Below are 24,558 nucleotides of genomic sequence, written 5' to 3' on the forward strand. Positions count from 1 at the left end.
TCTGTAAGTATGGACCATATACATAGAAGAAGGAGCTTTGTCTATAAATAAACCGCTGCGGAAGTAGGATGGCTGGGGTTATATCTGTTCCTAAATAATCAGATGACTTTTTAAAGTTGGTATATATAAGTTACTATTGAACATTGTAAGGAAGTATCAATTGCCCTGAAACTACAGGCTATCTAAAGAGATAAATGTGTCTGTAGCCCTTTATCCTTTACCTCGAGCTGGAGGACATTCGAGTTTACCTCATTATCCCTCTCTTTGCCAGGGTCATTGTGTATCACTCCCCAGCCAGTAGCCACTAGACCTTTCCAGACCTCTTTGCAAACCTGGAGGAGACGAAGGAATTTCCTGCTTGTACTGGTCATCGCCTCTGCCCTCCCATCTCTCTTTTCCCACAGCCCATCTGCGCCTCCTCTCTGCTCCCTTCGTTGCCTCCCCCGCCCTCAGCTGGGCGCTCCCGGCCCCTCCCGCGCGCGTCTGTATTTGGAGCTGCCGGAAGCCGCGGGCGACTCTCCCCGCGAGCAGCGTGACCGGCTCGGGCTCTCGTGCAGGGGGGCAGGGGGAGAGGCTGAGGCAACGCAGGGCCTGCGGGACGAGGGCGCGCGAGTGACCGAAGCCGGCTTTGCATCACCGAAGCCGGAACCTGGGCTCCTCAGCAGGTCAGTCTAGAGCGCGCGGGGAACCTGGGGAAATTGGGAGGAGGGTGGTGGGCTTGCCTAGGCTCCGGGCGGGTGCTTGCAAGTTGCGCGCTCCGGGTAGGGTGGGAGATGGCCAGGACGCCGGGAAGAAAGGCGACGCGGGCTCAGGGATCTGAGGCCACCCAGATGTGACGACTGGGTATAAGAGGACCTGGGATTCCGGGACCCGGTGCCCGGGCGGTCCTCATCTGGGTCAGTGCAACCCAACGCTCTAGCTGCTCCCCTGGCGCTGAGGACCGCGAGTTCCCGGCTGGAGGGTCACCCATAGCCTGCCGGTCGACAGCCACTTCACCCTGGGGTGGCCTAACTTCGAGGGGTCTCCACTGCCCTGCTCTGAACCTCCCACGGGTTCCTGGGTGGAATTCATTGAGATGGATCTTGCCAATACCACCTCTATTCGAAAGTGCTGGAAGGAAAGAGACCTGGCTTCTCTGTGGAACCTGACTTGAGGCCATGAGTCACTTCTAAAAAATGCAAACGCAACTAAGGCTTTGAAGGGACCGCTCTGAAAATGGTACCCTGCAGCTGCTCTCTGACTGCCCCATAGGGGCTTGTTTGTGACATCAGCAATCTTGTCACCACTTAGGCTGATGGTAGGCTATGCACATGAGACTATTTATTCTCATCAGCACCACAAAGAGGCTGTGCCTTGGCAATATCGGAATCCATGCGTTCTTTGAGTGAGTCTGTGTTTTTAGGATGTTCAGGAAGTGTTATTTAGAATTAGGTCCAAAAAGGCCAAGTGGTGGCGAATATTGAGCAGGCAAGATAAGGGGGCTTTTGCCTGTGTAGTCAGCAGAATTCAGAAGCCCAGAAAACTTGGGATAAAACTTAGTTTATCAGAATTGCTGGCAAGCACTGGCATTTCCTGCCCATGTCAATTTCATTTGTTTGTTTGGCTGGTTGGCTTGTGGGTGGAAAGAGCCTCACTATGAAACTCCAGCCTGACCTCAGACTCTTACCAATAATCCTGCTACTTCTTTCAGTCTCTAGTGTTGAGATTACAGGTACGCATCAACACCTTTGCTTTCTGTGAGGCAGACTCTCACTCTGTACCTAGGCTAGCAGGAACTCCCCATTGGTCCAGGCTGACCTCAAACTCAAAATCCTTCTGCTCCAGTCTGCTGAGTGCTGGATTCCTGACGTGCACTTCGACACCTGGCTAGATAGAAAATTTTAATTTCGGAGATTTGCCTCAGAAGTCTTGCTAACGTAGTTGGGACCACTTGGTGTAGGGGCAGTGGTGCTACCATCTTTGGAATGGTTTCCGTGTGCTGGGGTTTAACTAGAACACAGGCCTGCTGAGGGCAGGGAGGGGTTCTATAGTTCTGTGAGCTCTACATGGTTATGAACTGAGAGCATGTTAGAGAGCACAAGGTTCTGCACTGAGATCTCCAAAAGCTGGCAGAAAAAAGTAAATCAGTAGCTTGAAGCTAGGGCATGCTTTCTTGACAAGACTGTGCTTTTTTTTTTTTCCAATAGAAGACTTATTTCTCCATGAATCCTCAAATCTGAAAATCCTTAATAAAATTAGGGTCAAGTGATGACACAGAATGAAGAGACTGTGAGAAACCGTGACAATTGCCAATCAGTCTCACAAGCAGGGAGTGAGGTTTTCTCCACTTGTCACTGAGAAGGACGTTGTTTGACTTGTTGATAGGACAAGGTGTGGGGTTTGCTGTACTTCCTGGCTGAAGATCTGGAAAATCGGAGGCTTTGCAACCCGTGTCGTCTGTTGAGTAACTCCTCAGATGTAAGTCAGAAGTGACCGAGGAGGGGTGGGGTGGGATAGATAGCTCAGCAATTAAGAGCTACTCTCCCACAGGACCTGGGTTCGGTTCCCAGCACCCATATGGCAGCTCATAACCCTCTTCAGGCTTCTACAGGCACCAGGCACACACATGGTACACAGCCAGATGTATGGACAAAACACTTTCATAAGCATGAAATAAATTTTTTAAAAAAGCGGCCAAGGAGACTATGGCATGGAACGGTACTACCAAGTTTCATTGTATTGACAGATATTGAAGTTTACAGTTTAGTTTTCACCAGTAACAATTATTCCTGCTAACACACACACACACACACACACACCATTCTTCATTTATAGGGATGAAGGACATGGGAGGGAATAAGTAAATTTTTTTTTCTCCTGACAGTAGACAGCTTCTTCCCACCTTGGGTTAGAGACTCAAGTTAGAGCCTGAGTCTCCAACTGCTTGTATTATGCCCAGAAATTAAATACTCTCAAGAACAACATTAGCTTCTTTTAGACATGATGTTTTATTTTGCTTTGTGTATCTCCTAACAGATATCTTTATTATGAAGATAATTCTTAATTTCAATCTTAATTCATCGATTATATATTATACACCAGAATATGCCAAGTCTATGTAAGTTATAACTATTCTACTAAAAGTAGTCATGAACGTATTGCCAAGTTTACAAGTAGGACTTGGAAACAAGAGAGTTATGAAAAAATAACTCTCGAAACGTAAATATTGCTCAGCAGTGGTGGCGCACACCTTTAATCCCAGCACTCATGAGACAGAGGCAGGCGGATCTCTGTGAGTTCAAGGCTAGCCTGGTCTACAAGAACTTGTTCTGGGACAGGCTCCAAAGCTACAGAGAAGCCCTGTCTTGAAAAACAAACAAAACAAAAGCAAAAATAAAACCATAAATACATATCTTTAAGATCGTATATCTGATTAGGGATTTAGTTGTACATTATATAAAAAGCCTTTATAATTTACTAATAAAAAGAAGGCCTATTGTAAAATAGGCCAAAGAAGATGATAAGTGACCATTAAAGCCATAAAAAGATGCCCAACATCATTATCCACCAGGTAATTGCAAGTCAAAACCACAATCAGATTTCATGTTATACTCACTACTGTGACTGTAATTTAAAAAAAAAAAAATCAGATAATCCCAAGTGTTGGTGAAAGCGTGAAGAAATTGCTGATGGAAATATAAAATGATGCTTAATTTGAAAACTGTGGCCCCTTGAGTTAAACAGAGTTGCTGTATGACCTCGCAATTACACTATAATAAGTCTATATTCAGGAGAAATGTAAGCATAGCCATGAAAAAGAAACATATACATAGAATTAGCAGTATAGCTCAGTGGAAGACCATTTGTGTATAATGAGCAAGGCCTTCGGTTCAAATCCCAGCGCTGCACATAAAAATAAATTTTAAAAAGGAACAACAAAACTACACACAGGTTCATAGATGCACCCATGGTAACAGCTAAGAGGCGGAAACACACACACAAAAATACCCATCTGCTGATAAGTGGACAGGAAAATATGATCTATCTGTACAATGAGATATTATTAAAAGGAAGGCAGGGCTGGGGAAATGGCTTGGGACTCAGCCCTGAAAGACCCGACTTTGAGCCCCCAGCCCTCACATAAAAGCTTACTGCAGTGGCTTGTGCCTGTAATCCCAGCCCTGGGGAAGCTGAGTCCGTGAAAGACTGAGGAAGACATCTGACCTTTACCTCTGACTTCCGCAGACATTAGCACATGTGTGTGCACACAGAAAGAGGTGCACTACTGTATGAAACATGCTACTTGTGTGAACCTCCGTAGCATCCTGCTAAGTGAAAGAAGCCAGGCCCAAAAGACCACATATTGTATGAATCCTGTCCCAGGATAATGTTTCTAAGAAATCTTTATCAACAGATCAGTTATTGGCTAGGATGGGGTAGGTGAAAAAGGTACGAGGTTTTTTTTCTTTGTTTTAATTTTAATTTAATTTTATTAGTTTTTCAAGACTGTGTAGCCTTGGCTGTGCTGGCACTCACTCTGTAGACCAGGCAGGCCTTGAACTCAGAGATCCACCTGCCTCTGCTTCCCAAATGTTGGGATTGAATATGTGTGCCGTCACCACCCCACTTCTTTATTGACTTTTAAATATAATATTTTTATTATTTTTTTAGAATTTTGTACATGCATGCAATGTATTTTGCCACACTCATCTCCTGACTCCTCCTGTATCCCCCCCACCCTCTACTCTTTCCCAACTTTGTCTTTTTTTTTTTTTTTAAATAGTCTACTGAGTCCAAGTTGTGCTGTCCTTGTACTCAGGGTGTAGGTCTATCCACTGCAGCATTGTCAACCAACCAGGGCCCATATCCTTAAAGAAGATTTACCCTCCCTTCCCTGGAAGCCATCCACTGTCAGTAACTCCTCAGTTAGGCATAGGGGCTTTTAAGTGCCCGGCCCCACCATGCTAGAACAAAGACTTTCTCGATCATCATGGCTGCTGGGAGATCATGAGTACAGTGGTCCTGTCCAGAGGCTCTGTTTCACAGCAACCGCTCCTCAGAATCTTTCTCTCCTTTTCAACATGGCCCCTGAGCCCTTTCTGAACTGATGGAAAGGTTCTGAAATCAGTGACAGTTTCACAAATTCGTGAATTTTATAAAAATAATTGAACTGGACACTTTTAAGTATGTGTGTGTGTTGAATGCTATATAAATCTCAAACAGGCTGCTAAAGAGAATAGAGGCCTTTGGTGAGTGGACTAGGCTGCCGCCTGGCTTGTCCAGCTCTTTGCCCTTCCCTGTCCTATGCTGCTCCCCAGCTCCTCCCAACTTTGAATGTTGTGTTAATCAATCTGATTTAATTGTGAAGTCATTTTATAGCGTGCATATGAGATCCTAAACGACCATCATCTAGATCGTAGTAGATTTTCCATCTACTTTAAAGGTATATATAATCTCACCTTTTTTCCTCTGTCACTTTTTGTTTGTTCATTTGGTTTCTTCCATTTTATCCTTGTTTGTTTGTTTTTGAGATCGCGTCTCGGATAACCTAGGGTGGCCTTGCACTTTCTATAGAGTTGAGATTGGCCTTGAACTTGTGACCTCCTGCCTCTGCCTCCCAAGTACTGGGTTTACAGGTGTGTGCCACCATGCCCTGATAAATCTCATTATCTGGAAACTCACTGTTACGTTTTTAAGAATAATCTGCATTGTCCGGTGGAAGTCATTATTATGATCTTTGAGAAATATTCTCTAATCTCTATGGTCCTTGTCCAGCTGACAGGCATGTAAGCTGTTTTATTTACCTGTCTTGTTACTGTAACAAAAGACCCAAATAGCACAACTTAAGAAAAGGTTTTATTTAGATCACAGTTTGAGAGTACAACCTATCATGGTGGGGTTGGCGTGTTGGGAGGAACAGTATGGTCACATTGACCAGGGAGAGATTATTGTTGGTGCTCAGCTCTGTTATTCAGTCTGAGACCTCAGCCTCCTCGGCGGTGCCAGCCGCACTTAGGGTGAGTCTGTTTCCTCGCTTAACCCAATCTGGAAACTCCCTCACAGACATTTCCAGAGATTTGTCTCCTAGGGGACTTCCTTCAAAAATGATGAAGGCAGAGTGGCCCATCAGTGGATAAAGGCGTTTGCCACCACATGTGATGAGCTCGATACTTGGAATCCACATGATGAGGGAGAACCAACTCCCGCTGATTGTTGTGTTCCACAAATATGATGTGACTCCCAACCTAATCAATCAATGTGGGAAAATAAAACCACTTTAAGTAATACTGATGCCAGTGTACAGTCTAGTCAAACTACACTGAGGTCAAACGGTGTGCTTGAGAAGAATAGAACTGCCATATTGAACACTTCTAAGCTTATGAAGTAACCAGAAATACCTTCCGTGTGGTTCATAGGACATGGTTTATAATGCAAGAATGAATTTGTTTAGTGATGTTAAATTTGCATCTTCCATAGAAAGGGGAGGTCACTGGAACGTCCATTGGAAAAAGAGCTGCAGATTTATTTGTTTTTTGCATGTCTATAATTAATAATTATGTGTTCTACTCTTTTATTTCACAAGTTAACTTCTTCATCCACAGAGAGATAAAATAACCTAATAAAAATTGGTGAGTGCCTGAAATAACCAAGATGGATGCATAGTTATGGTTCTCGCTAGATTTATAAGTCTCTATTTCCCCTGACACTGATGATTCAAATGCTTCTCGTGTCTCCTGGGGAGGTTTTGAGTGACATTTCTGTGACAGCATTTTTCATCCATCCCCATCTCTTTATTTAAGCATTACAGTGGTGTAAAACAAAACAAAATTGCTGCTTCCCCGCTTTAATAATAGGTGTACTTATCCACATTCATGAAATAATAAAACTGATCAAAAAAGGTGGATTTCTAATAAAATGCTTCTGACTTCTGTTTAGTAATTATTTGTCAAAATTTGTAGTGCTTGTGTTTTGTGGGCTTTTTTTTTTTTTTGAGAAGTTGGGTTAAAGGAATGTTAATAGCAACAACGATGGCAAAAGAGTTCTTTTTGTAAATTTTAGCTTCATAGCTCTTTTTCTTTTCATGTGTATGGGTATCTGCCGGCATGTGTCTGCACACACCTGCATGCATGTGTGGTCATCTGCCAGCATGTGTCTGCATGCATCTGCACACCACCTGCATGCAGTGTCCAAAGAGGTCAGAAGAGAGCATCAGATCCTCTGAGGTTGGCATTACTAGTGTTTGTGAGCTGCTATGTGAGTGCCGGGAACCGAACCCAGGTCCTCTGGGAAGAACACGTTCTGAACCACTGAACCATCACTCCATCCCTTTACACCACTATTTTTATACAAAAAAAAAAAAAGAATGACGGGGGTAACCAAAGATATTAAAGCAGAACATAAAAAAAATAAAACAGTCTCCTGCAGGACAAACGGAACTGAAACATAACTTCAAAAAAAAAAAAAATAAAATATTGCAAAGTCACAGATGAAAGTTGTGACTGCCTAGGAGGAGCCTGGTGTTGCTCTTTAATGATGGTTTCATCGGGTGTGTTTCCGTGACAGTACCCTTCACTGAACTGAAACCCCATGTACTGATTAACCCCTGGTGCTGCTGGTTTAGCGGGAACATTACTAACAGCCTTGGTGTTTATTGCGCCTCTCAAAGAGGGTTCATCCTAGCCTGTCACCCTTCCTTTCCTGCTTTCTATCTTGGCAATTATTTTTTCATTTGTTCATCTTTATTTTTTCCCCCTTTGGAGGGACTCATGTGCTCGTGTGTGTGTGTGTGTGTGTGTGTGTGTGTGTGTGTGTGTGTTAGTCGTCGTAGTTTGGATTATAAATGTAAGTCTTCCATTCTAAATTTGTGAAATATTTAGTTATTGCATCTCTTTTTCTTTTTCTTTTCCTTTCCTTCCTTTTCTCTTTTCTTACCTTTCCTGTTTGAGACTCTGCTGTCCAGTCTTCTTAGGAACTCACTATGTAACCCATGGTAGTTTCAAAATAATGGCTGTCCTTCTGCGTCAGCTTGCTTTCCAAGTTCTGTAATTAGAGGTGTGAACCACCATGCCAGGATGTTGTTTCGTAAAATAGGATTTCTACCTCAGTCTCTTTCTCCTCTCAGGGGCTCCCGGGACGTGAATATGCGATGTTGGTGTGGCCCTTATAGGCCTCTCAGACTCCATTTTTTTCTTCAGTGTTTTTTTTCTTTGTATTCTTCAGATTAAATCTTGTATCAAGTTGAAGGCACCTTCCTCAGCCGTCTCCATTCTGTCGTCAAGCCTGCGTTTGTCTTTTGTTATTGTAGTTTACTCAGCTCTAGAATTTTCTTAGTTTCTATGACTCCATTAAAAACTCCTGTTTTCCAGTTGTTTCTGGGCTATTAGCTTCATCTCAAGAACAGTTCAGACAGCTGCTACAAATGTCTCTGGAAATTCCAACATCTGTGTCCCCTTGTGGTTGACATTTGCCAGTCGAGTTTTCTCAGGGTTGAGTGTGTTTCTTCTAGTCCCTTGCGTGCCAAACCATTTTGATTTGAAACTTGAACATTTTAGGTTTTGCTTTGTGAGACCCTGAGTCCCTTGGGAAATATTGTTGGCTGCTGTCGTTTGGCTTATTGCTTTTGCTTGGCTTTACCAGACCTTCGGCTCTGTGTTGCACGCAATGGACGGAGGGTCCGGCATCACCTCTGCTTTCAAAGCCCCTGTGTCCCATGCGGATACTATTTTAGGATTGGTGTTTTTACTCCAGCAGAGGTTTGTAATAGTTCAGTTCTCAAGGATTTGGGATTTGCCCCCCACATGCACAACTCAAGGGTGAGACCAGAACCCCTGAGTTGGGGTGTTCCCCTCAGCTCTCTACTCTCTGTGGTTCTCCTGTTCTTCTGCCAGGAATATTGGATTTCTCTTGGAAATTTTAGCTTTTCATCCTGCTGCAGTATAGTCTCCCGAGCCTGGGTTATTCTCAGGACAAAGCCGTGAGATGAAAAATAACAGCCGGCACAGAAGACAGCTCAGAATGCATTCCCACGCGGTGTTCTCAAGCCAGTGAATGGTGACGAAGAGCTGAGTTCATTCATTGGAAATAGGGAAACTGAGACTCAAGTTAGTCGTTCATCAAATTCCCGTAGATATGTGGGTTGCCGCTGAAGGGGCTGTGTCTCAAGGTTCTCTGATTCTCATAATGTGTTTTCCACTATATAACATGACAAGCCCTAGCTGTCTACAGTCGCAGGTCCCAGTTCAAAGAATGACTTACTCTAAAAAGCAAATGGGAGTTGGTTTGGTGGTGGGGAGCACTGAACCTGTCCCAAGGAGGGAACATGAACTGGTGAGCTAATCGCTGTATGTATTCTGCTTTTCTGTGCTCTGCTCCGGATTGGTGGAGAAAGCATGATGTCAGTACCCTAAGGGGGATGTAGGACCCTGGAAGACTGCAAGGTATTGGGTTAGTGGAAGGAAGTCCATGGTCATTTGGCCTTCCTGCTTCAGACCTGTGGTAGAATGATGCTTTGTGACAAGAATGAGGCCATAGATACCAAAAAGAAAAGAAACGGGAAGGGACCAAGCCCAGCATCCCTTCAACTTCCTTCCACTCAGCCCCACCTCTTCAAGTGTCTACCTCCCATTAGTACCCTAGGCTGGGGAACCAAGCCTGTGACGTAATTTTCTATATGACATTTAGGACCCAGACTAAGTGGTGGCTGCTGTGGAGTGATACTTTGTTTTCAATCTCACAAATAAAGCTTGCCTGACGATCAGAGTGCAGAGCTGAGCCACTAGTTAACCACATAGGCCAGGCAGTGCAGGCGCACACCTTTAATTCCAGCACTCTGGAGACAGAGGCAGACAGACTTCTGTGGGTTCAAGGTCACCCTGGGCTACACAAGATTGAATCTGTCTAAAAGAGAAACAGAGCTCACATAAACGTGATCCCAGCACTTGGGATTCCATGCCTTTAATCCCAGGAAGGTGGACAGGAGTGAGATGGCTGGGCAGAGAAAGGGATAGAAGGCAGGAGGAAACAGGAGCTCAGATGCAGTCTGAGGATTCAGTCTGAGCATGCAATCTATGGATTCATAGAGACAGAGTTGCCCCTTCAGTCTGAGCATTGGTAGAGGTAAGAACTCTAGTGACTGGCTGCTCTGCTTCTCTGACCCTTCGGCATTAACCCCTATACCTGACTCCAGGTTTTTATTATTAAGAGCACCTAGAATTCGTGCTATGCTGAAGTTTGTTGTTTGTTGAAAAGCAAACTCCAGGAGAGGAAGTGAAAAATACAAAGGTGGGCTCCGTGGTGACGTGAACATTGTCTCTTGGTGAGCCTGCCTGACTTCCTCCCCCTAAGACTGCTCACTGCGGACTGCGGAAGATATCTCAGACTCGCATTTCTAGATATGACCTAGCAGAGTGGAGTCTGGGGACACCAAAAATAAAGCTAATGTTTTTGTTGGCCCAGCAGGCATGAATGAGTAAATACAATGGTGGGGGAATCAATTAACAATAGATCCCAGGATGACTTCCCTCGGTGACTGGTAGGAAAGAAAGTCACTGATGGACTCATGCCTAAGAAAATTCAGCTAAGACAGAAGTGGTTTGGTAGTTGCACAGATGTTTCTAAATTCTTGCATACCCATAGAGAAGTTAGTCCACTGTAGCTTTATCTTCGCAGAGGACCGTTTTGTAAGTCAGTCACCCAAGCATCGTCAGGAGAAAGGTTTGGAAGTCTGCAATGTCCTCCCCCTTCCAGTCTATTTCTGGTTACTCTTAGGCTCATGCACACAGAATCCTATGGATCTGAATAAACTTCAAGGAATCACTTGGGGCTGAGGAGGTGACTTGGCCTGTAAAGTCCTTGCTGTTCCAGTGTGAGACCCAAGTTCAGTCCTCAGAACCCATGGAGTAAATTTGGACCGGGTGGTATGTGTTTGTAATCGACCCCAGTGTTGGGAGGTGGAGACAGGCGTATCCCTGAGACTTGCTGGTCAGTCCAATCCATGAGCTCTAGGCCAAGTTAGAGACCCTGTCAAAGATATGTAATGTGGAGGTTAAACGGCCCAGTGAGCCAAAATGCTTGCTAGGCAAGCTCTAGGACTTTGGTTCAAATCCCTAGCTCTCACGTTAAGAGATGGGCGTGGCCATGCAGACCTATAACCTCAGCACTGTGGAGGTGGAAACGGGGTGGGTGGGGACTGCTGCCCCTTGCTAACTGCCAGCCTAGCACCTTGTCACAAGGAAATAAGATGGAGAAGGATAGAGCAGGGCACCTGGTCACTTCCTCTCTCTTCTTAAACTGCCTGGGCACACAGAACCACACACCTGCAATACACGCGATAATAAAGTCTGCATCTCCTGAGGAATGACACCTAAGGTTTGACCCTAGCCCCTGTGTGCTAGCATGCACACGTATGCACACCTGGTCATGCAGAGAGAGAGAGAGAGAGAGAGAGAGAGAGAGAGAGAGACCGCACCACAGTTGCTTCTCCATCCTTTACCTAGGAATGGGACCTTTGAACTGGCTGTCAGGAAGCCCTAAAGACCTCACTCTCTTCTGTTGACATGGAAGCAATATCAAAGTATATATATTGAAATCATAAATAATAATAATAATAATAATAATAAAGAGCTATGGAGGAAGCAGGGCTTGCCTTTGGCGAGAGCAAGCACATACTTTTGATCCTGGAAGCCACTGTGGTCCCAAACAGGAAAGACTAATCTAGCACCCACTCTTAAATGAAAATTTCTCCTGTGAAAATCTGGCTTCCAGCTCGATCTGGGGCCATGCCAGCGAGTAGGCAGTAAGGGAAAAGGCAGCGAGTGGAAGCCAATTCATTAGTCAATCAAAAATATTTATAGACCTCTCTAGGTGTATGGCACCGTGCTGGACTCAGTGGGAGGAGGATGGAGGGAAAAGTGAGATTGGGCCGCAGTTCATGCAGAGCATCCTGCCTGGACCCTTTGGGAGACAGGGTGGGCATGTGCTGAGGGAAGAGACAGCACAGGGAGCACTGTCATTGGACAAGATGTCTTACAGCTGTGAGGATATAACCTGGACAAATCAGCCAGTATTCTTACACTGTTTGCGTGCTGCCGTGGGGTGCCAGTGTTCGGAGCAGCTGCGAGAGCTGTTCTTATGCTGGTGGGAGTGAGTGAGGGGAAGGCTCAGCAGGCCCTGCTCCACTGAGCGGGAAAAGATTGGCGTGAACTAAGGGGATGGGTGATGCTTTTCCAAAAGTGTTCTACAGAGACTGCTTGAATTCTTTGCGGGGTGCACGTGTGTGTGTGTGTGTGTGTGTGTGTGTGTGTGTGTGTGTGTTCCTGTGTGCAGATACATGTGTGCAGGTGCATTTGGAGACCAGAGGACAACCTCTAGTGGCATTCCTCAGATGTCACCCATTATATTATTGAGACAAATTCTCTCATTGGTCTGTAACTTGTCATGTAGGGCTGTCTAACCAAAGAGCCCCAGGTATCACATGGCTCCACCTGTCTAGAGCTGGAATTACAAGTGTATGCCACTACACCTTTTTTTGTGTAGGCTCTGGGGACCTAACTCAGCTCCTCTTGTTTGCTAGGCGTGTGCTTTACCTCCTCAGCCGTCTCTCCAGTCCTTGTGAAAGCCATTGTAAAAAATACGTGATTAAAAATCTAATTACAATGATGGGCGGTGGTGGTGCACACCTTTCATCCTAGCGCTCAGGAGGCAGAGGCAGGTGACTCTCTGTGCATTTGAGGCCAGCCTGGTCTATGGAGTGAGTTCCAGGATAGCAAAACTTTATAGAGAAACCCTGCCTTGAAAAAAAACAAAGAAAACCAATCTGATTATATACCATGCCTTTCATTTTATGGTAATCACCAGAGATCGATAGAGAAAATCTTGGTTAGAAATATTGGAAGAAGGGACTAGAGAGATGACTTAGTAGTTTAAAGCAGTTGCTGCTCTTTTAGAGGACCGGGGTTCGTTCCCAGCACCCACATGGCAGCTCACAATCGTCTGTAATTTCACTTGGGGGAGATCTGACAACCTCAGCTGACCTATGTGGGCACTGGATACACATGCAATGTACATACATACCTGCAAGCAAAGGGTCATATATCTAAAATAAAATAAGCCTAGAGCTTTTTTAAATGTTGAAGTCATCTACAGCCATACTACTCTGAAGACGTCTCTGACCTTGTCCTCTCTCTGAGCTAAGCAGAACCAGGCCTTGTTAGAACTTGGATGGAAGAAATATTGGAAGGATAAGTAAAGGAACAGGAAAAAATGAAATATTTTTTTAAAATCCTTTCCAGGTGGCGCACGCCTTTAATCCCAGCACTTGGGAGGCAGAGGCAGGCGGATCTCTGTGAGTTCGAGACCAGCCTGGTCTACAAGAGCTAGTTCCAGGACAGGCTCCAAAACCACAGAGAAACCCTGTCTCAAAAAACAAAACAAAAAAAAACAAAAACAAACAAACAAAAAAAAAAGACGTAAAAATCCTTTCCACTGGCCAGATTTTCTGAGTGACCCTTTTACATCCAAATGGACTTCTTGCCACTGGGACAAGGACTGTCTTTGCTATCTAGGACTCTTTCTGGGAGGGACATAGCAAAGCAAAGTTAAACACTTTCCCCAGAGCTCCTTTTTAGTTTCTCTTCTCATTGCTATATGACAAACGTGTGAGAGAGTACGGTTCACCACGATGGGGGTGGCTGGGCTGCAGGAGTGTGAGGCGGACTCACACCTGAGTGGGCCAGGAAGCAGGGACCTCTGGCTCTCAGAACACGTCCCTCCTTTTCATTGAGTCTGGGACTCAGCCCGTTGCACCACCCACATCAGAGTGAGTCATCTCTGCTCAGTTAAGCCTCTCCGGAAACTCCCTCACGGACTTGTCTAGAACTGTGTCTCCTGGGTGATTCTAAATCCATTGAACAGTCCTCACAGTAAAGGTTAACCATTGTAGTCCCCCAGCTAACAAGAGCTAGAGGATGGGGTGCATGACTCCAAACTCCACGTCTCTCCATTCTTTCCCCAGCTGAACATGAGCACAAACATGGAGACTCTGTGAAATTCTCAAAAGTGCATGGGACTCTCCTTTCATGGGAGTCTGTTATCGAAAGAGCGCAGACACTCATTCCTTTTGTGTGTTGTATGCAGACTACACTCTGGACAGAGAACCCAACCATATCAGGGGCAAACGTCCTGGTACATTGAGGAAGGGCTTTGCAGAAGAGTCCGTGAGTGAAAACAGCAGTGCTGGTCATCTTTCCTGTTAGGAAACATTTCTTTATTCCAGGTCTCTGTTACTGCAGTACCTGCACACACTTTCACAGGAAATACTCCTTTATTCTAGGTCTCTTTATTATTGCAATTGCAGTCTGTGGGCTAGCACACACTGGTTACAGGAAATCTTTGAAACCCAGTTTTTTCTTTTATTTGTAAAATCAGACACAAAAATATCATACAGAGTAAGAATAAAGGAGGGAACTTCAGAGAAGAAGGTGACACCAGAGGCTGGGTCCCAGATCAACAGCATGCCTGCAGGACAACCGTTCAGATGAGAGAAGGAGCCACCCTGTAAGAAACACTTAGAGATTTTCCATTGTGCTGGCCTCTGTTGACTGGAGACGCACACAACTGGAAGAAGAGCCAAAAGAGGGGCAAGGATTGGGCCAGGCATGTTGGCACACACTTATAATCTCAGTTCTCAGGAGACTGAGGAGGAGAATTGCGAGTTTGAGGCTAGCCTGTGCTACATAACAAGACTCTTGTCTCAAAAGACAAAGGAAAAAAAAGAAACAGGGTGAGAAAGAAAAAATAAAAGGGGGGGAAGCAAAAGGCTGTTTTTTTGCAAGGAACCTCAAAGTTGGCTCAAGACACCCCAAAACCAAGGTCTCAGCACAAAGGAAATTTATTTGTCCCAGAGGGACAGAGGGTAGGGATAAGGGACAGAGACAGGAGATAGAGTGTTGAAGGAGCTTCGGGCTACGTTCCTGCCACCCAGCTCCTCGCCGCCTAGCTAGCTTATGCCCCAAAATAACAACACACAAACTATGTTGTTTTAAACACTGTCTGGCCCATTTCTATTAATGTGTATAGCACCTTGAGGTGCTCTTATAGAGGAAGAGAGAGAAGCAGAAAGGAACAAGGGAGAGGGGGAGGGGGTATTGTCCTGGAGGGACAAAGGACTGCCTCTGGACAGAGAGGAGAAGGCATAGCACGCAGGAAAATAAACGTTTATAAAAGTTCAAGGGGAAACCCTCTGTTAGGATGCAGTGTTTAATTCTAATTGGGCCTGCTCATTAGGTGAGCTAAGGGGGGCTTTTGATTGCTGGACTTTAATGTTTTCATAGCTGGACCTTGGTAGTCAGCCTTGGGAGGAAGGATTGGCCAAATAAAAGAGTAGACCTTAGGGAGCTAGCTTCAGGAATGTAATTTAATGGTTTTTAGCAAGGCAGAGGGAACGGGGGTGACGGGCAGGCCCAGAGTCACGTACCCAAGTGGGCCAGTGCCCTTCGCTGTTAACAATAGGTTTAGGAAACCAGACCTGCCAGCAAAGACTGACAGTGGACCTTACTACTAGATGTGACTCTGTGAATTACAGCAGCCCTCTTACAAAGACAAACACAAAGAACGGTGTAGGCTCAGAGGGCCGGGGCACACAGTAATCCCAGTGCCAGGGAAGCAGGGACAGGAAGAGTGTGAATTGGAAGCCATCTTGGACTCTGTTGTGAATGTCAGGCAAGCCTGGGCTATATAATGAGACCCTAACTCAAATAAATAAACAGATGAATATATTTAGCATGCCTGTGTGCACTGTGCACTGGTGGAACTCAGTGGATAATGCCTTAAAATGGAGAAAAACCGGACAAGGCATAAAGATGAAATCATATTACTTGGAGATGAAAAGGTAATTGTCCAAAGAAATGGCTACAGCAATTGAAAGTAATTATCTCTAAAATGAAAAGCTATGAGCAGGAAGCTATTGTGTTTTTGTAAGAATTGCATGCTGTGTTTTACAAAAAGGTGGACAAAGAAAAATGGGCAATGTTTTTGCCATGAAGAAATAAGTATTTGAGGATGTAGATAAGTTTAACCAGAACTAAATATTACACAGTATCGCATGATACCTTTTTTGAGTCTGGGTACATCCCACCTTGATAAAGGCAAAAATTAAACTTTACAGAAAGAAAATGAGGCAAGATATGGAGTCAGTGAAGGCATATATTTATAGGTGCATGAATAAAGAAATTGAGGAGAAGGCGTGTATTCATTATTATTCAGCTGTTAAAGGAATAAAATCCCAACCCATCGTCTGTGCCAATGGTAGGAAGAAATATCAAGGGAGATAAGCCAGACACCCCAAAAACAAAACCCCATGTTCTCAGACCTATGTGGAAGCTAAAAATACTGATTTCAAGGCAGGAAAGAGCAGAACAGTGGTGGCTGAAAGCTAGGAAGGGTGGGGGAAGGGGTAGAGAGTGGTTGGCTAATGGGTTCCAACATGTATGAAGAGGAATGAGACTGAGTATTTGTACTGGCTGGTTTCGTGTGTCAACACAAGCTAGAATCACCAGAAAGGAAGGTGTCACAGTTGAGGGAATGACTCCATGAGAACTGTCTGTAAGGTATTTTCTCATTTAGTGATCCATAGGCAAGGTCCAGCCAATGGTGGTTGGTACCATTCCTGGGCTGGTGGTCCTGGGTTCTATACAAAAGCAGACTGAGAAAGCCAGTAAGCAGCTCCCCTCCATGGCTTCGGCATCAATTCCTGCCTCCAGGATCCTGCCCTGTTTGAGTTGTCTTGACTTCTTTCAGTGACGAGCATCACTGCTGAAGCCAAATAAACCCTTTCCTCCCCAACTTGCTTTTTGATCATGGTGTTTCGTCCCAGCAATAGAAACTAAGACAACTTGGTACCAGCGTAGTGGGGTATTGCTGGGACAGACCTGAACATGTTTAGGGGAGGATGGTAGGAGGACTTTGGAACTTTGGGCTAGAAGAGCCATTGAGTGTTAAGATTCTGTGGGACCGTGAAAGATAAGAATGTTGAGAGCAGTGGAGAGAATAAAATGAAGTTTCAGAGGGAAGTTTAAAGATGCTATCAAGGGCCATTTGTTATTTTGAATTAAGAGTCTGTAGTTCTGGTTAGCTGGGGCTGAAGAATCAGCTGTGATTAACAAGATACCGGAACTGGTGAGGTGAAATTTTGCTCTGCCTGGATGCTTGATGCTGGCTGCTGGAGCTAGGAAATTAGCGGTCATTAGGAAGAGACCAGCAGCACTGGGGTGAAATCTGGGATTTGTTTCCTGAGAGCACAGAGAAGCTGTGTTCCAGAGGTGGCCAAGGTTGTACCTTGGGATGGCAGTCAGACTTGGTAATGTGTTAGCACCATCCAAGTGGTACCGGTTTTGAAGGCATGAAGGGATCATGGAGAGCAGCTGAGGCTTGGCACTGTGAGAGGCCAGGAGAGGCCACTGGTGAAGGTGCAGCCTCAATTACAGTTGAAGGCCCAGGACTGAAGGGGTCATGCAAAGAAGTTGAGGCTCAGCACTATGAAGAGAGCCTATGAGAGGCTATTGCTGAAAGTGCAGCCCGGTTGCAGCAGAAGACCCCAGCATTCTGGAGATGCCAGGACATGGGATGACCCCCAAGAACAGCAGCAGCAGCTGTGGAATGGAGCCTGCTGGAGCCTAGAAGACAAGCTGTGTGTGCTGCAGAGGGCAGAGCTGGGGAAATGACTCAGGTCTTTTGGAGGAGCCCAGAAGATTGTGAGTGAATCCCAGACACTGGACAGCTGGAATTCGGTTTTGCTTTGATTTGATTGTAACTGTGCCCCGATACTTCAACAGGGAAGTATTTTACTGGAGCCCACAGTTGAGAGACTTTGAATTTCAAAAGACTTTGAATTTCAAAGAGGTTGGTTATTTTAAAGGGACTGAAATTTCAATGTGTTTGAATTTGTAAAGACCGTGGGACTTTTAAAGTTATTTGTGTTTTTGAGATCAGGTCTTAGGGATGAATAAGAAATGAAGCACTGTGGCTTAATAATGATGTATTTGTGTGTCAGGTTGACAAGGGGCCAGTTGTGCTGGCTGGTTTTGTGTGTCCACTTGACACAGCTAGAGTCATCAGAGAGGAAGGAGTCCCACTTGAGGAAATGCCTTCATGAGATCCAGCTATAATGCATTTTCTCAATTAGTGATCAATGGGGAAGGGCCCAACCCATTATGGGTGGTGCCACCCCTGGGTTAGTGGTCCTGGGTTCTACAAGAAAACAGGTCGAGCAAGCCATGAGGAGCAAGCCAGTAAGCAGCACCCTTCCATGGCTTCTGCATCAGCTCCTGCCTCCAGGCTCCTCCCCTATTTGAGTTCCTGTCCTGACTTCCTTCAGAAATGAACAGCAATGTGGAAGTATAAGCCAAATAAACCCTTTCCTCCCCAACTTGCTTTTTGGTCATGGTGTTTCATTGCAGCAATAGAAACCCTGACACAGTGTATTAACTGTACCTACCACAACCTCTTGTATATAGTTCTTTAGTATATAGAACTAAGAGGGGAGCTTGAAGACCCAAGCACACAGAGCGATGACGTGCTGTGTAAGTGGCTGGAAATGCTAACACAGTCCTGATTTCAGTCGTACACAATCCTGAGTCCCCATACTGTGTCCTGTAACTGTGCTAGGTCAACTGAAAGGAGAAAGAATAGCATGGGAGGGAAAAAGTGAAGGGAAAGTTTAAATAAGAAAAATAGTAACGCACCAAGATGGGTTTTCCATTGTAATTCATCTCAAGGATACTTAAAAAATTAACTCACAAAGAATTAAGATCGATGTTGAGTATGGGCAAAGCAGTGTGGATCTGGAATAATTTCAGGAAATGAAACATCAGCTGATCAAGGTCAGCCTTGGCTACAGAGTTAGTTCAAGGCCAGCCTACTCTACATGAAGAGTTCCAGGCCAGCCAGGCCTACATATCAATACTGTTTTGTTTGTTTTTATTTTTAAGAAAGAAAATTACCCTCAAATACAGTTTCTTAAAACAAATCTTCAAGTGGCTGAAATTATGGTTCAGAGCTAAGAGCATTGGCTGCTCTTCCAGAGGACCTCGGTTCGATTCCCAGCACCCACACGGCAGCTCATGGTTGTCTGTAACTCCCATCCGAGAGAATCCAGTGCCATCTTCTAGCCTCTGTAGGCATCAGGCGTGCTCATGGTGCATAGACACACAGACAAAACATCCATACAAATTGATATAGTAAACAAACCAACTTTAAAAACATGACATGTCAGAATGTAACACTTTCTCCTTTGGCCCACCCTCCCTCCCTGGTCTGATGTGCTATAGGCAGTAGAGAATAGCCTATAGGGTGCCTTCTTCATGAACAGGATGGTTAGAATTTTGTCGAGCCATGCTTGAGCTACACCGTCTGAGCCAGACTTCCAATTCTTCAGTGGGAAATTTGGCTTCCTGTTCTGAACACTTCTGATCCTTAAACTGTCTGTCATCTGGCTAACTTGCCCCCACCCCGTTCCACTGACCCACTATCCTAACTCTTGTTGCTGAGACCCATTCCTCACCAGACCCTGCTATTCCCATTTGCTGTGGCAAATCTATGCCTTTCCCCAGCCCCCTTACTTCCCTGCTCCTGTCCAAAGTCAGCTAAGAGCATGCTGAAATGCCAGGGCAAATAGGCTGGAATGTGGAGAATCAATAGCCATTTTTTTTTTGCTTATTATTGATGGTCTGGATAGCAGCTGAGGTCAAATGTAGACAGAGTGAGAAAGTTTGCGTGGGCTGCATGGCTACCTCAGATCCTGGTGTGTACTTTCTTCTGTCTGTTGTCAAGTGTCTCTAACACACTGCTTCAGGATTGTAAAGCTGGAGGTGTCTTTAGAAGCTGTGACATGACTTGGTGTTTCTACACGAAGTGGCTTCCGAGTGGCTTTTAGACCACATTCCACAGCAATCTGCCTCAGCCTGCAGCTGATACGCTGAGTCCTGTTGTCTTTCAACATGGGTGACACTCACTACTAGGTAGCTTGAGTCTGGAACCGGTTGAGGAGTCTGATTAAGCCGCAGGCTGGGAAGGCAGTCTCAAGTGTGAAATGTAACAGGCTCTCCCAAAGCAGCTTGCCCTGATCGGGGAGAGCCAGAGGTGGTTTGGGGACCCGGGTAGCAGAGCAGATGCTTTTCCCTGCTATCATAGACTAGGTTCAGGGTGGTAACATTTGACAAGTTTGACTAACAGGGAACCAAGATAACTGACCAGATGGGCAACTATTAAAAGATTTGAGGGGCTTTGATCATTCCCAAATGGCCTTCGCCCACCTATGAGATACCCAGTTCCCCTGCGAGAAGATTATGTAAAGGATTCAGTTAAACCTCTCCTTCCTTTCCCCCTTCAATTGCAACAGCATCAGAAGCTCTGACGTGAAGAGGAAAAGAATAGCTGAGAAACTTCTAATTTTGCAGCCCCTTGGGATTAGATGCTGGATTCAGCTGTGCAGCGAGTCCTGCTCCATATTTTGAGAGAGCTGCTGCTGGCAGCTTCCAGAGCGATGGGTTTCCAAAATAGACCATGAGTTCTGCCTTCCTCTCTGGCTACTGATATTTGGATGCTGACGTACAGAGCTGGGCACATGGTTAGATGTAGTTAACCTTGCTTTTGGAATCTAGGGCGGTCTGTGAGTGTCGTATTTAAGTTGAAAATGCAGGGCTTTTCTCTCCTGGCTTCTGGGGGAAATTTGATGTATTCACGCATCCCAGAAGTGACACAGCTCACCCATGCTCCAGGGTAGCTGTGTCTGTGATTCAGAAGCGTTTTGCCTCTCCTTTGCTCAGAATGAAAAGTTAGAAATTTCCTACAAGTGGAAGGAACCATAGGCCGTGGCTAAAGCAAGCATGTTTTATTCTCTTTGGGGCAGTGGACTGACTTTTACCAAAGGCTGTCATAAGTAAGTGTCTAGAGATATATATATAGCTCATAGACATCACTCACTTAACTGGATTCAGATGTTCAGGGTGGAAAGTCCAGGACTAGTGATGTCACCTATGGACTCAGTCAAATGTGTGTTTGGAAACAGAAAAGGATGGATGTGTGGTCCCACTCTCATCCCTGATGCCTCAGTCAGCTTCCCTCTCTACTCCAGCCAGAACAGTAGATAACGTAAGATCCAGTCTCTGAAAACCAGCCCACTGAAGACTAACGTGCACCTGAACGTAATCAGTAGCCTCCACAAGGAAAACAGCCACCTTTATTCTTTTAAACTAAAACCTCTGCAATTCAGAACCATTATAATTTAAGATAATTTCACAGCAGAAACACTGAAACAAACTGATAATAATTAATGCCCGGAGGTGATGGTATTTCCTCGCTTGCGAAATAATACCCAATTCTATAAACTCACGTTTCATACAGTTAGGTGAACAAGGATTATCAATGGGTTTGGAGTTGCCTATGTAATCACACTTTAACAGAATTACTAGTACTAGTTAAAATGTGTTCCCACCACTAAGCCTAGTAAGCATTTGTGATGTTAATTTGGGGTTATGTGTTTTTGGCTTTTAGGTAAGTGCTGTACAAAAGTGGTGTCGGGCCACAACCTTGGAAGCATGTAGGCAGACAGCTGGAGATAATGGAAAGCTGGGTAATATTTGTGTCTTAGGTTTTATACCATATTTTAAAAAAAAAATCACTCCAGGCATCGTAGTACCTGCCTTTAATTCCAGCACTGGGGAAGAAGAGGAAATTGGATCTCTCTGAGTTCAAAGTCTGCCTGATCTACATTGCAAGTTTCAGGACAACCAGGACTACATAGAGAGATCCTTGCAAATAAATTATAAATAAATATCATTGAACTGAGTAGAAAACAAGCCCAATATAATTTTCGTTTTGAATAAGCTTCTTTTTTTTTTCAGTTTCAGAAGATTTCATGACAGGGAGGTAGCGAAAGCCATTCTGAGTTGTGTTTATCTTCTCTCTCACTGTTCAGTGGTATGATGTCAGCTTGCTGATCCTCAGTATCTCACACAATCTCTCTGCCCATGTCCTTCTAGAATGGCAGACATGCTGGGACTGATGGAGAGACTGGAATGTGCAGTCAGCCGGCTGGAGCAGCTGTCTGCAGGCTCACGTGGGCCTCCTGGAGACTGTGGAGAAGTTAATGGTGTCAATGGAGGTAGGGCCATATCCTGATGCCATTATTGGTCTCTTTGTGGGTCACATAATCCTGCCTTCCATCCTGGGAGTGATCCCTGGGAAAGAACGGGAAGGGTTACATTCTCCTTCTCCCACCAATACATGCAGATTTTATGCGCCACCTTAAAAAGCAAACTCCAAAAGTTTCAACCCTTATTCCACAAAAATGATCAAGATCTGTGCTTCTGAAGAACGTAATCCACAACCAAAGAGGCATTATTATTTTGTTTTAATGTGTAACTCTATTATTGAAGCAATTATCAAAGCTAGAAAGAGCATGTTCAGTTAGAATGCAAACTGAAAAGGATTAAAGTGCTGTGCGTTTTCACTTTAAGGACATTATGGGCCCTGCAGCTTTGGCTACATCTTGTCCCAGGTTAAGCCAAAAATGGAGCAAGTCCATGACCACAGCACATGACCTGACCTCTGACCTTTCCTAGCTAATAGTCCTCTTGAAATGGGAACAAGTGCTGAGGACAGCTTTAAGGTTGGAGAGGTGACAATAAATACCAGATAACCCATATAGCAAACTTCAAGTTATGTACAATAATTTTTCAATTTCCTTTTTGTGTAGATTGTAGTTTAAGAAGTAAAAATGGAGGATAACCATTAAATTTGAATTTCAAATGGAGAAACTTTTTGTATCAATGTTTCTCAAATACTGCGTAGCATATAAATGTATTAAAAATCTACTCATTGCTCATCTGAAATTAAATATTAACAGGATGATCTTTATTGAATTTGCACTTCTGTTCTTGACCTGTACACACACACACACACACACACACACAAACACACACACCTCCTCTGACCTCTTCTAAATGCTACCAGGCTTTGGGGAGCTGAGAAAAGCCTTGGGCAAGAGGAGATTTCAATACCTCTTTCCCCGGGAAAGATCTGCATTGCTGCTTCTAGAATGTTGCGTGTTTGGGAGCCTGTATCTCCTGTTACATGACACAGAACAGAAAACACTCTATGAACTCAAATGTTCTGGTTGTGTCTTTCCCCTGAACATGCTAAAATCAAAAGTGACCTAAAAGTATTGAAGGGTGGGAGTGCTTTAAGAAAGCCTGGGGTGGGTCCCCAACACACACACACACACACACACAACACACACACACCTAAGATGTGCCTGTAGTTTTATCTTAAGCCCTTTCAGTTGGTATCTGGACCTCATAAGCCTCATTTCTATGGCAACGCCTTTCCAACTTTGTCTCACTTGTCCTTGACACTAAGTGGCTGCAGACATTTCCTTAAGGGCTCTGACCTTCAATAAAAAGCCTGTAAGTGCACAAAATGAAGTTACAATCCAGGAGATAACAGGTGTCTAAATAAAATGAAGTTACAATCCAGGAGATAATGGGTATCTAAATAAAGAGGGAAAGTCCAAACTTTGAACCTCACACATTCAAAAAGGTAGCAGACAAAACTAAATTATTTCTTTTATTAAAAAAAAAAAAAATGGGAGGTGGGCGTGGGAAGATGGCTCAGTAGGTCAAATGGATTCAGATCCCCAGAACCCATTTAAAATCTGGGACTATAATCCTAGCACTAGACGCAGAAATGGGAAATCCAGGGAATCTCTGAGCTCTGGGTTCAGCAAGGATCCTGCCTCAACTCAGATGGTGGACAGTGACTGAGGAAGACACATCAACCTCATACCTCTAAATGCAAAAGCATATGCATGTACACCCACACATGTCCAAGCCTATACGCATATGTACACATCACATGTGCACCCACACATGTCCAAGCCTGTACGCATATGTACACATCACATGCACCTGTACAGGCAAAGGAGAAAGAAATGTCCCGATAATTTGATAGGCTAAATAAAATTGGAGGGCACAAAATTCAATTATTTGACATTTAGACAAATATTTTCTGATACAACAAATTATTTCCAATCAGTTATTGAAGCAAAGGTCTCCCGGAAAACTTAGCCAACAGTTTATTTTACTTGAAGTGGGGTAATTAGGGAGGCATCTGAATGGTACCTGTTCCTAAAACATTTTATTCAATATGAAGTAATGTCATTTCTTCCTCTCAGCCAGGTTTGGTGATCTGAAACTCTGAAGCAGCCTCTTAGCCAGCTGTGGGGGTGCATACCCAGAATCCTAGCGCCTGGGGTACACACCCAGAATCCCAGTGCCTGGAGTACACACCCAGAACCCCAATACCTGGGGTACACACCCAGAACCGCAGCACCTGGGGTACATACCCAGAACCACAATACCTGGGGTACACACCTAGAACCCCAACACCTGGGATACATACCCAGAACCGCAATACCTGGGGTACACACCCAGAACTCCAGCACCTGGGGTACACACCCAGAACCGCAATACCTGGGGTACACACCCAGAACTCCAGCACCTGGGGTACACACCCAGAACTCCAGCA

General features: G+C 44.7%; 1 protein-coding gene across 2 annotated transcripts in view; it reads left to right on the forward strand.

The window, feature by feature from the left end:
- Positions 1-507: 507 nt before the first annotated feature.
- Cap2 (cyclase associated actin cytoskeleton regulatory protein 2) overlaps positions 508-24,558 on the forward strand; it is a 135,165-nt gene continuing 111,114 nt past the window's right edge. The window contains exons 1-3 of one of the 2 annotated variants that reach the window (XM_057788032.1): positions 508-665; positions 2,365-2,457; positions 22,014-22,135. In XM_057788032.1, coding sequence (XP_057644015.1) covers positions 22,015-22,135 — 121 coding nt within the window. In that variant the 5' untranslated portion in view covers positions 508-665; positions 2,365-2,457; position 22,014. The remainder of the gene's footprint in view (positions 666-2,364; positions 2,458-22,013; positions 22,136-24,558) is intronic. The other variant, XM_057788033.1, reaches the window with a different exon arrangement.

Source organism: Chionomys nivalis, chromosome 13, assembly GCF_950005125.1.
Source record: "Chionomys nivalis chromosome 13, mChiNiv1.1, whole genome shotgun sequence".
NCBI classification, from domain to species: domain Eukaryota; kingdom Metazoa; phylum Chordata; class Mammalia; order Rodentia; family Cricetidae; genus Chionomys; species Chionomys nivalis.